At 38.7% G+C, this 12,503-nt stretch overlaps 1 protein-coding gene across 3 annotated transcripts; it reads left to right on the forward strand.

Moving 5' to 3' along the window:
- The first annotated feature begins 4,866 nt into the window (after positions 1-4,866).
- Positions 4,867-12,263, forward strand: LOC130734677 (pachytene checkpoint protein 2 homolog). 3 transcript variants are annotated; one of them, XR_009018042.1, is made up of 14 exons: positions 4,867-5,112; positions 5,200-5,263; positions 5,518-5,624; positions 6,050-6,117; positions 6,432-6,535; positions 6,890-6,994; positions 8,745-8,834; positions 8,942-9,017; positions 10,337-10,406; positions 10,490-10,560; positions 10,724-10,814; positions 11,470-11,597; positions 11,699-11,864; positions 11,957-11,976. XR_009018042.1 is itself a non-coding variant. In XM_057587194.1 (14 exons), exons 1-14 carry the CDS (start codon positions 4,965-4,967, stop codon positions 12,095-12,097), a joined length of 1,392 nt encoding a protein of 463 aa, XP_057443177.1. In that variant the 5' UTR covers positions 4,872-4,964; the 3' UTR covers positions 12,098-12,263. The 3 variants fall into 3 exon arrangements, 1 of the variants encoding a protein (XP_057443177.1); XR_009018041.1 differs by having other exon boundaries at positions 4,868-5,112; positions 11,707-11,864; positions 11,957-12,179; XM_057587194.1 differs by having other exon boundaries at positions 4,872-5,112; positions 11,736-11,864; positions 11,957-12,263.
- Positions 12,264-12,503: the final 240 nt, after the last annotated feature.

Here is a 12,503-nt window from a genome sequence, read left to right on the forward strand (position 1 = left end):
TGATTCTCAGTTTTGAGGGATGGTGTTGCGGGCACTTCACCCTTTTCATTTGGTTTGTATATATTGCCTACGGGCGCTACTCTTCTATTACCCGTCACTGGAGGTTCACTCGTGACGAGGTTGCTACTTACAGCGGGGGCTGTTTATATATTGTATATTAATTCTATTGCTTTTCGCTTTTGGGTTTTATTTAATTCAGTCTTGTCTTAGTTATTATCGGAAAAAAAAATATTTCACGTTTTTCCGCATTAAGTTTACTTTTGGTTACTAAAGTGACGCCACCGAAATCGGGGTGTTACAGACTCAGAGGAGAAGTACTTAGTCTTCAGAGCCAGCTTACTTTTTTACTTCAGAACTTCACTTCACAGCTTCTGGACCTTCAGAGCTTCTAGATCTTCAGAGCTTCTGATCCTTCAGAGCTTCTAATCCTTCAGAGCTTCTGATCTTCAGAACTTCTGGTCTTCAGAACTTCAAGTGAACTGAATCCATATCAGAGCTTTACTATCTTCAGATCTTCTGAAGCTTAATCTACTGTTCAGATTGAACATAGTGAGTGAGAAAGCGTTGCGGAGGTTACTCTTTGAGCAGAGTGCTTCTGAATTATGTGTAATTAGATCAGAGTCAGAGTCTGTCGTAAAAACACTCAGAAAACAACATTAGAGTACCATAATTGTTCATACACAATAGTTAACATGTAATCATCAAAACAGAGTTGTACTACTAGATCAAAACTTGATCTTACACTCCACCGCCGAGCTCCTGAAGGCTTTCACTTCTGGGAATGCCAAGGTGTCTTCCTCAGCCAAGGTTGGGTAAAAAAGAAAATGCTCGCCGGTGAGCGCCTGCTCACCCAAGAGAAGTAATTTGGGTGAGCCAATCTCCCAAGCTACTCTCTCGATCAGCACGGATGGAGGACCCATCGCGCCAGAGCCTGCCGTCGTGCCCCCCCCCCCCCCGAATGGTGCTCGCGACCCACTCGTGTCTACTTACCATGGTGAGACGGGCACTTCTCCGCCTCCAGATGCCCCTCCCACCGTGGCCCCATTGGAAGGGCAAAAATCATCTTCCTCTGTACGCCCGCCGTCTCTCTCGCCCGGCCGGGCTGCCTTTGACCCGTCAACCCCCAACTTCCCCGAGGCTGGTGGTGAAGGAAGGAACCTTACTGCGGACCGCCCGAAGAGTCCTTCCAACAGCTCCTCTCAAGATCCCTTTGCTTTCCTCCTTTCTCACCCCTATTTTGAGAAATTGAGGGAGGCTTCTAGCCAGGACCCGCAGGATGTCGCCCAGGAAGCTGTGTCTAACCTCCTCCGCGCCGTGTGCTTGTTCGCCCAGGTAGCCCGGCGTGCTCGGCCTCTTGCTAGAGTTGCCGAGCTCCGCCAAGAGGTGGAGAAGTTGCGTTCCGACAACCTTCGGGCCAATGATACTTGCTCTAAAATGTCCAACCAACTGATAGCAGAGGAGGGCAAAGTTAAAAAGATGCTGTAAAAACTCACGGAGGCGAAGCTGGCGCTGGTAACGGTGAACGGGAAAGGGGAAGATCAAGTATACCATAAGCTTACCATCGCTTTTCGACGCAAAACCAAATTACCAACTTTCATATGCCGAGGAACTACTCTAGAATTGTAGCGCCTCTCAGACCTTTGCTTCACAACTGCTTGCCTCAAACGAACTTCTGCTTTCACTCCCTTAGCCAAATTCAAATCTACCAGCCTGTTAACATCATTCTGATCCTCACTGTAAGTCGCCATCCTGAAAGTCATATCCAGAACCTCCACCGGAATCATTGCATCAAATCCATAAGTAAGCTTGAAAGGTGATTCTCCAGTAGTAGATTGTGGTGTAGTATTGTACGCCAAAACTTCTGTAATCAATTCATCAGCCTAAAGTCCTTTTTCTTCGCCTAGTCGTTTCTTTATCCCATTCAAAACTACCTTATTAGCAGCCTCCACCTGCCCGTTTGACTGTGGATGTTCAACGGAGGCGAAGCTCATTTCGATTCCCATCTCATAACAAAAATTCTTGACAGCTCTACTTGTAAGTTGTGTACCATTATCAGAAACAATTGTTGTTGGTACGCCAAATCTGCAAATCAGCTTTCTCTAATAATTTTTTGTAACCTTTTATGCAATTATCTTCGCCATTGACTCTGCTTCGATCCACTTGGTAAAGTAATCAACTGTCCCTAGAACAAATTTGATCTATGAACCAGCTGGAGTGAATGGACCCAAAATGTCCACACCCGACATTGCAAATGGCCATGACGAACTCATGGAACTCAAGACCTCTAGAGGAGCCCTATGCAAATCAGCATAAATCTGACACTTTTCACATCTCTTGACATATTCCATACATTCTGTCCTCAACGTTGGCCAATAAAATCCAGCCCTCAAAACCTTCGCCGCTAAAGATCTTCCGCCCACATGGCTTGCACAAACACCTTCATGCACCTCAAACATAATCCTCTCAGCTTCTTCCTTTGAAACGCATCTCAGCAACGGAATCCCTACGCCCCTTCTGTATAATTGATCACCAATAAGAGTATAATGACTTGCTTCACGAATCTGGTCTTTGGTAAACATCAACAAATCCGTCCTTTCAGCTTCCAAACAAATTTTGATTCGCTCCATCCAATTTTGATCTGCTATCGCTAAAACCATCATCACCTCATCAGCTTCTATACTTGGGCTATTCAAAATCTCCTTAATCACTAACTTGTTATTCACGGGCTTCTTTGTACTTGCTAACTTGGACAATATATCAGCCTTGGTATTCTCCTCCCTTGGAACATGATTTATCTACACTCTGTCCACTTGCTTGATCAAATTATGTGCCTTTACCAGGTACTTGGCCAACTGTGCATCCTTCGCCTAGTATTCTCCTTGAATCTTCTTGAAGACTATTTGTGAATCAGTTTTGATCAAAATGCATTTGACTCCCATCTCGATCGCCAACCTCAGCCCTGAAATTATAGCTTCATACTCTGCCTGATTATTACTTGCTTTGAAATAAAACTTGAGTGATTGTTCAATAGTCACACCACCTAGTCCTTCTAAAATCACTCCAGCCCCACTGCCTTTAACATTTGACGATCCATCAACTGATAAAACTCATTCGCCTCCATCCACACTTTTTTCATCCGGAGACATCTCATTGACAAAATCCACTAAAGCCTGAGCTTTAACCTACCATTTCCTTTCAAACGTAATTTCAAGCTCTGACAATTCAACAACCCATGCAACCATCCGCCCTGCAAGATCAGGTTTTTGCAACACTGGAATTGGCTTGGATAATATGGGAGGCCTAGATAAATGTTCTTTCAAATGTTGAAAAGCATCTCCGCATTCTTCAGTCCATTTAAAAGCTTTGTTCTTCCTCAAACATTCGAAGAATAGAGCTGACTTATTTCCAGAGCATGGTAAAAATCTTAATAGCGCTGCGATCCTTCCAGTTAGCTTTTGTACATCTTTGACCGACACAGGACTTTGCATTTACAAGATCATCTTGCACTTGTCAGGATTTGCTTCAATTCCCCTTCTCGTGATCATGAAACCCAAAACTTTCCACTCTGAATTCCAAATGAAAATTACTCCGGATTGAGGCGCATGTTATGCTTCCTGATCTCACCAAAAGCTTCTGCCAAATTTGAACAATGTGCAATCATTTCCTCCGATTTAGCTACCATGTCATCCACATAAATTTCCATGTCACACCCCACATGTTTGGCAAACACCTTGTCCATCAATCTCTGGTAAGTAGCGCAAGTATTCTTGAGCCCAAAAGGCATGGTTTGATAAAAATCGTTCGCCTGGTTAGTCATAAACGTTGTCTATTCCTCATTAGGTTGATATATTCTTATTTGATGATAACCCGAATATGCATCCATAAGGCTAAAAATTCCAAATCTAGATGCTCTATCCACGAGCTTGTCCATATTTGGCAGAGGGTAAGAATCTTTCGGACAATGCTTATTCAAGTCTGTATAATCAGTGCACATTTGCCTTCTTTACCATGACTACATTCGACTACCAAGTTGGATATTTCACTTCCCTTAAGAAACCAGCCTCTAACAACTTATTTGTCTCCACCTTCATAGCTAATGCATTTTCTTCGCCCATTTTTCTTTTGATCTGAACAATTGGTTTCGCCCCAGGATTGAGAGCCCGCTTATGACAAATAAAGTTTGGATCAATCACAGGAAGATCCTTCGCACTCCATGCAAATAAGTCCATATTTTCAGCCAACTTTTAGATTTCGTTCGCCAATTGTCACCTTTTTGGTCTCCTCTTCCGAAGTCATCTTGTGATCCAGAAATCCATCTCGGGGGTTACTTTAGTAACTCAAAATCAAAATAAAGCGGAAAAACATGTATTTTTTTTTCGTTTTGGTTTTAAATAAAAGACTTATCAAAATAAAGACTCAACCCAAAAGCGATAACATAAACTAATGTACAATATATACAGCCCCCGATGTTCATGTTATCCAAAATAGTTATTTGACCCTAGTGGACTAATATGATTATTCATAAAAAAATCATAAAATTTCTAACCCACTTATTTTAATGAGTTTATCAGAGACCCGATGTTTTGCGACCTTAAATGAACATCTTTTTAAATTTTAATACTCTCAATAATATGTTGATATTGATGTGAACTCCACTCAAAGTATGAGCACCACTTCTAATTTAATTAAAAATTTAACCCATTAATGGGACTATGTTAAAAAAAATGGTTAAAGTAACTAAGTAAGTGTTAATATCAATCATCTTATTAATTATAACACCGTTGTGCCATATTGACGATATTTTTTTTTAGCAAAAATGAAGCTCTGCCTGAAAAAAGGTTGGGGGGGAAAAAGTTTTTGTAAGGCCAGTTGAGTCAAAAGGACCAGGATTGGCATTGTGTTCTTGGCGCCCATTTTGACAAAAAAACAAGGACTGTGGTTCAATTTCTCTCTCTCAAAGCAAAATGAGTGCTCCCATGGACACGGAGCAAAACCCCACAACCACAATCGACCAAAACGCCGTCGCTTCCCAACACTCACAACCCGCCGTCGCTTCTCAACACTCACCACTTCCTTCTTTCATGTTTTCCGAGGACAAAGTTCTCGTCCCTGGTACGAATTGAACCTCCCTCTCGCTCTCTCTCTCTCTCATTTCTCTTTCCACTCTACTCTGAAAAATCACTTTGATTTTGTTTCCAGTTGAGGTATGCTTAAAACCTTCCAGCACAGCTCCAATCGACCATGTCCGTTCAGCCGTTGAGGGGTAATCTCTTCTCTTTCTCTTCTTCCCTATACTTCACTGCTAATTTTAAGGTATCATTTTTGTATTTTATGCCAATTTGTTTATATCGCTATACACTCCAGAGATTACCTAATTAAATTTCTTACCCTAATTCTAGCTTACTGTGAGTGTAATTGGAGTATTAACTAAGAGATCTATCGCATCATCGCGTTCTTTGTGATTATTATGTGAATAATGTGATAGTGTGTAATTATGGTCATTCCACTAATTTTCAGGATGCTTGAAAAGAGGAGTTTGAGCTATAGTGGAGGACCCATTCCCGTTCCCACGGATGAACCGTTTCTTACAGATAACGTGCAAAGAATTTGTGTTTGTGATACAGGTATGTTATGCATTTCTTTATTTTTAATTGTCTGCACTGTAAGTGGTAAGTCTGCTTTCCATCATTCTGGAGTGACAAGATGTGAAGCTTCACTCATTTCATTTCAAATATGATGTTTTTTCCCCTGAATCTGAAAATCCAGAGACTCTTCTCTTGGTCTCTTACTTACTTGAATTGAGTGGTTTATTGTGGTGAACAAACTTTCAACTCAATTCATATGAAGAGTTTAGTTCATTTATCATAAAGTGCCTGTGAAGACGGATAGCCTAATACACGTTTAGCAATCAGGTTGACAAAATGGAAGATTAGTGTTAAGATGAAATGGATTTTCTTCTTGAGCTTTTGAAGCAATCATTCCCTAGACACAGAGAGATAGAGAGATTTATTTCTCCTTCTATGATTTTGGTGCTTTTCTTTTTTTGTAGATGAAGGGATGCACGATGATAATGTTCTTTTGTTCTGGCAAGTCAAACCAGTTGTACACGTCTTTCAGGTAATACTGTTGCCATATCCTTGACTCCTTGTTCAACTAATATATTCAAGAATTAATACATGGTCCTACAATTTCTCCCGTTCTGTCTTTTCATACTTGTTACTTGGTCAAATGATCTTCTCGCATATATTAGGTAAACTACCAGATGAGTTTATAACTATGCGATGTTTCACTATATATTCAATATCACATTCCCTCATTGTCAATTTGTATGTCTCTCTAGTCTAGACAATAGAATATCTTTCTTCTGTTTTTATTTAAGTTGAATCACAGCTCGGAACTTCATGAATATTGTCTGGGTTTTACTTTGTCAGCTTAGCGAGGAAGGACCGTGCGAGGATGTAAGCTCTGATGGCCAGTCTTCTAGCTTCAATGAGTGGATGCTTCCTGCAAAAGAATTTGATGGCATGTGGGAAAGGTTCATACTTCTTAGTAGTCTATGCTTTTCCTCAACTAATTCTATTATATTATTGTTGAATATCTGTTAAAATTTAGTTTATTATTAGTCTTATCTCATAGAGATATAGTTAAGTTTTGTTTCTCTATTTTAGATTAATATCTTTTAAATAGAGATAGGTTTAGATAGATTTAGTTTCTTTTTATCTCTTTGTTAGTCTATATATATTGTAGTCTATATAGTCAGGTATTATTAATGAAAATACACAAGAAATATTTTATCAGATTCAAGTATTATTATTTTTTCTTTATAAGTAATATTAATAATTACAATCTAAATTTGTTTAACCTGCACTGTCTACCATTTCTCTTGCAGCTTAATATATGAATCTGGCCTAAAGCAACGATTGTTACGTTATGCAGCAAGTGCTTTGCTCTTTACTAAAAAGGGTGTTGACCCATTTCTAGTTTCATGGAACCGGTAACCACTTGAAATATTTGGTTATTATTTAGTTTGGTTTTGGCTCTGACTTTCTTTGTACGATCTGCAGTTCTGAAGATTTGTTTTACAATTGCATGTGTTTTCTAATGTTCATGTCCATGATCTTGCCGGGCAAACTATATGTATCATATTAATTCATATATAATTGTAAAACCCTAATTTCTGGACCTGAAAGTCAACTCCATACAGCGGCAGCACGAGCTGGACATTTATTAAGTGGTTTACTTCAAATTCCTTGAAGAGAAAATTGTGCAGCTTATGGAACTATGGCAAACAAAAGTTTATTGTCAAAACCTGTAATCTTTTTTAAACTCTTTGCAAACGTTAGAAACCAAGAATAGCACTGCAAAAAGAACAAGGGAAGGAGAATAACAACTTGCTGATGGTGGGCCATAGGGGTGAAATGGGCTGGGCTAGGCTAGGCCTGGCTTTCATTCGGAACTCGCGACCCAAGCCTTGGCTTGTGGCCTTTCGTAGGCCAAATTTTAAGGCTGGCCTTCTAGGAGGCCTGACCTGGCCTATGAGCCTGTTTGAAAGCCTACTTACCTAAAAATGTCCTCTTAAAGAGGCTAATAGGCCAATAGGCTAATAGGCCTTGGGGCTAATAGGCTACGAGCTAATAGGTCAGCGGGCGTATTTTCAATTTATATCAACAAACACAAACAGGATGCTGCCACCACATTGAATCTAAAGTTAAAACTAAACTTGAAACACAACATGTTTGATACCACATTAACATACACCTATTTGAAACAAACACAACTAAGAAATCATGAAACAGGGAGATGAAAAAGAACCTTGAATCAGAGATGATGTGGTGGCCATGCTTTATGGTGACTTGGACGATGAACGTGCTCCATTGGGGTTGCTCCTCGGTGGTGCCCGCTCCTCCTTGGTGGTGGTCGGACGGGAAGTGGAGGGCTGGCGGCGGTTGCTTTAGGCCTTGAGGAGTTGAGCGGCTGCTGGGTGAGAGGCTGAGAGAGTGAGAGTTAATAGAGTCCTCGAGGGTTAGCTCAAGTGGTAAAAGCTAGGGGACATAAGGGTTGGGTGGGATGAAGGGTGAAGGGTCCAGGGTTCGAACCCTGAGGAGAGACTAATTTACAAACATTACTAACAACTAACATTTACCTATAAAAAAACAGAGTGAAAGACAAAAGGAGAGAACTTTTCTAATTTAGGTTTTCATCTTAGAATCTTCTCTTTTAGTTTTTAGTATTTTTGTATTTTTTAGACATGATATTAAATTTATTAATATTTTTTGTTACAATTAAATTTATTAATTTATCAAAAACAATAATTAGGTAAGTGGGCCGGCCTATCAGGCCTAATGGGCTTTTTTGTAAGCCTAGGCCTAGCCTTTTTAACTAATCAAGGTTTTTTCAAAGCCTAAGCATGGCCTTTTTAGCAAATAAGCCCGGCCTTTGGTAGGCTAGTTCGTAGGACACCAACGAGCCGCCCGGCCCTGGGCCCGTAATTTACTCTCTTCTTTGAGACTGAATCCTACTGAAAGTGAATAGTTTGTATTTTACAACAAATAATAACATTTAGTCTGTTTTCTGTATAGAAAGTATGAAGAAAAGCATGTTTCTTTATCTCTTTTTGTCTAATTTTTATATTGTCAGTAAAACTGTTTTGGGAAGTAATAATGGCCAAGGTCATAGATAATCTTCAGTGTGATGATTGAACTGTGAACATATTTGATATTTTTGAGACTTTTAAATATTTGCAGCATAGTTCTTTTACATGGACCCCCAGGAACTGGAAAGACGTCTTTATGCAAAGCATTAGCTCAGAAACTATCAATTCGATTCAATTTAAGGTGCATTGATCTATTATTAATTTGTAATGTTATGATATTTGCCAGTGAAAACAAGTAAATAAAGGGAGCAAAAATTAACCTTTGCCTTTTTTATTTTACACACTCAGATACCCACATTGCCAGCTTATTGAAGTGAATGCACATTCTTTGTTCAGTAAATGGTTCTCCGAAAGTGGCAAGCTGGTATGCATGAACGCCTTTACTTAGGTTTATGACTCTTTCATTGGTTTGCTTATTCTTTTTTCCTTAAGTCACAAACTTATTGCGAATTGACTCCAAAACTTCTTGGTTTCTTTTCTGTTAAGTGGGGCATAGAATTTCCTGTATGTATCATTGCCACTGGCAAGTTTATATTAAGTAAGATCTAAGGATTGGTTGATTCAGGGTGCTAGGACCTAGGAGGAACACCTTTTGGTAGATAGAACTTAGAATTGCACGCTGAAAATGTGGAATTTCATTATTTGTTCCTATGTATTAGGCAAGACTTTTTTTAACTTTGGTTAGTGTCTCCAGATATTTTCCTATAGCACTGGATAAAGTTGTTTGGGTGCCATTCTACTTCCATATGATGGATAACAGTTTTTTATGGGAACACATTTACTTGAACATTATTACTTTGGGAGTAGACTTAATTTTAGATAGAATTTTTTCATCTTTCAACTGGACCAGTTTTCCTTGTTTGTAGTTTTTCATTGGAGGATGTCGTATCCTCCCTTGATACGTCCTCTAGATGGGTGTGTGTAGGTATGTAGGTCCACCAAAGTCGTAAATCAATTGGGGGATGGAGTTGATCTAGCATAATGGTGGTCATGAGTTTGAGCTCTAGGTATGGAGCTGTGCTAAACTTAGAGTGAGAGTTTTGAGACCAATTTTGCTCTATTTGGCTTGAGTATATTGCAGATATATCTACCAAGAGGGAACTTTATAAGCGAGAATGAGAAGAGTAAATCTTAACCATGACAACCCTAAACCCTAAATACATGGATGATCAATATTAAAGGTTATTTAATGGTTACATGACCATTTAAAAATGATAAGTTACTGCTTAAAAACATCATGTGAGTATGTTTTAATCTTGATTATTTATTATTAGATCTTATTATTAAGATTTTATTATTCTCATTATCATGTATCATGTGAGCGGATTTATTGTGAGAGAGAGATAAGAGGAGTATATCTTGAAATGGTGAAGATTAAAACATAGCCATGTGATCATGTAATCATTTAATAATGTTTAAGCTTAATCATCTATATTTGATTATTATACGTCATGATTTTAGGTCTAATCTCTCATAATAAGTCTTCTTTACATGATATATAGATAATGTGATGAGGAACAAGTCAGTTACATATTTACATGTACGAGACAAATGTCTTTTTTAGTTAACATTAATCCAAGAATCCCTTACACTTTGAAATTGCCAACCATAAAAATGCAGTATCCGATACATGAGTGTTTTTGTATGGTTTGTTGAATGCGTGACTGTTTCTTTGTTTTCAAGGTAGCAAAACTTTTTCAAAAGATTCAAGAAATGGTGGAGGAAGAAGGCAATCTAGTATTTGTTTTGATTGGTGAGGCATAACAGGACAAAATTCAACTTAATGCCCATGTTTTTGTTCTTATCTGCTTGAGCATATATGCTTGTAATCTGCAGATGAAGTTGAAAGCCTAGCTGCTGCAAGAAAAGCTGCCTTATCTGGTTCTGAACCTTCGGATTCTATTCGGGTAAAGGCCTCCCTCCTGTGCTCCTGGCTGGAATATACTCCCTTCTTCCCACTATTGAAAAATTTAGATTGCACACAAACACGCTAAGTGTCATTCGGAGGTATTTTCTCTTTTTAGTGTGTTTGTGTATTAATGCAATTTAAATCTGAATATGCAATTTCAGGTTGTCAATGCTTTGCTAACTCAGCTGGACAAGTTAAAATCAGCTCCAAATGTGATAATTCTAACCACATCCAACATAACTGCTGCCATCGGTAAGCCTTAATCAGTTCTCATAAATTTAATTTTACGGCTGCAAGTTATGTCCTGTCGTCCCATAAATTTGAATAGTTAGATCTGTTTTGGTCATAATTTGAACAGTAAGAACAGAAGATGTAGCTTCCCGATACTGGGATGTAGTGAATTCTTGATTTTATCATGACTAACGGTGGGAGTTGGAATCCTGTACAGTGCATAATGGCCTGTTTGGGGTATTTGAATTTGGAAGTCAAATTTTTACAAAATGTTGCCAGCATAAGCACTAGAACAGTAAGGATTATGCTCCTCCTCTAGAGTGAGACTCACATTAGAAAAATCAATGGTTGACCATAATGCTATACATGTGCAAGTATATGATCACAATCACAACCGTTAATTTTTCAATCAACAGCTGTGATGACTTACTCTACACTCTAAAATGAGTCCCTCTAAAGGGAGCCAAATCTGAACAATAATATGCCCAGATCTGAAAATAACACCACTTTCATATAAAGCACATCACAACAATAGTCTTTCTCTACCAAGCGGGAACACCACCCCCATGTCTTGTTAAAATAGTTTCTTCAGTATCCACTTCCCTCATAAATTTTCATTTGAAATGCATTGTTTTCATATGTTGCGGATCATACAGATTTATTGCTTTTATTGCAGATATTGCTTTTGTTGATCGAGCTGATATCAAAGCATATGTTGGTCCCCCAACTCTTCAAGCTCGGTATGAAATATTAAGGTCTTGCGTGCAGGAACTGATCCGTTCAGGGATATTAGCTAGTTTTCAGGTGAAGAGACTTCTCAATCTTGTCCAGGAAACTTTTATAGAAACAAGAAAGCCATTCATATTTTAATCTTTGTTCGGATTCAGACATTATGGCCTTGTTAGTCTTACAGGTTACAGCTAATAATACTTCCTTGGTTAGGATTGTAAGAATGTCATGCTTCCAAATTATGCTAACGCAAAGGAGAGGTTGAGCGCACCAGATTTTCATGAGCCTGATGCATCCATTCAACTGTGCAAGCAACTACTTGAAACTGCAGAGGCATGTGAGGTAGGAAAAAAGTACTACTTGTGGATCTTGAACCTCACAATCTTGACGTGGTTAACTCTTAATTTTGACTGTTGTGTTTGATTTGTTAACAGGGAATGAGTGGAAGGTCTTTGAGAAAGCTTCCATTTCTGGCACATGCTGCACTTGCAAATCCTTTTGATTGCAACCCTATTAAGTTCTTGTGTAAAATGGTAGAAACAGCAAAGCGGGAGCGTTCTGAGCTTCCCGACTAAATTAACTCGAGTTTTCAATTAAAAATGCTAATCAGTAGTGTAACGTTTACATCTGTTAGTGCGATAAATGTTGGTGCAGCAATGATGGATATTTATTATGTCACAGTTAACATTGCGATGAACACTTAACAGGACCTACATACTTATATGAGATGCACCTTTCTGATTTCGCATGCTGACGATAGGGTTAGGCAATTTTAGTGGAGCACTTGAAGACAGAAAATTAGATGTAGGTATACATTCCATACAACATACCATCCTAAATTCAAATCTCTTATGGTTGGTTCCATAGGTCTTATCATGGCGTACAATATCATATCCTCAGTTTGCAATAACAACATACATTCATTATCAATTTATCAATAACATAACGATGTTCATCAATATCAAATCACCAAATCATCAA

The sequence above is a fragment of the Lotus japonicus genome, chromosome 1, assembly GCF_012489685.1.
Source record: "Lotus japonicus ecotype B-129 chromosome 1, LjGifu_v1.2".
In the NCBI taxonomy this organism is placed as follows: domain Eukaryota; kingdom Viridiplantae; phylum Streptophyta; class Magnoliopsida; order Fabales; family Fabaceae; genus Lotus; species Lotus japonicus.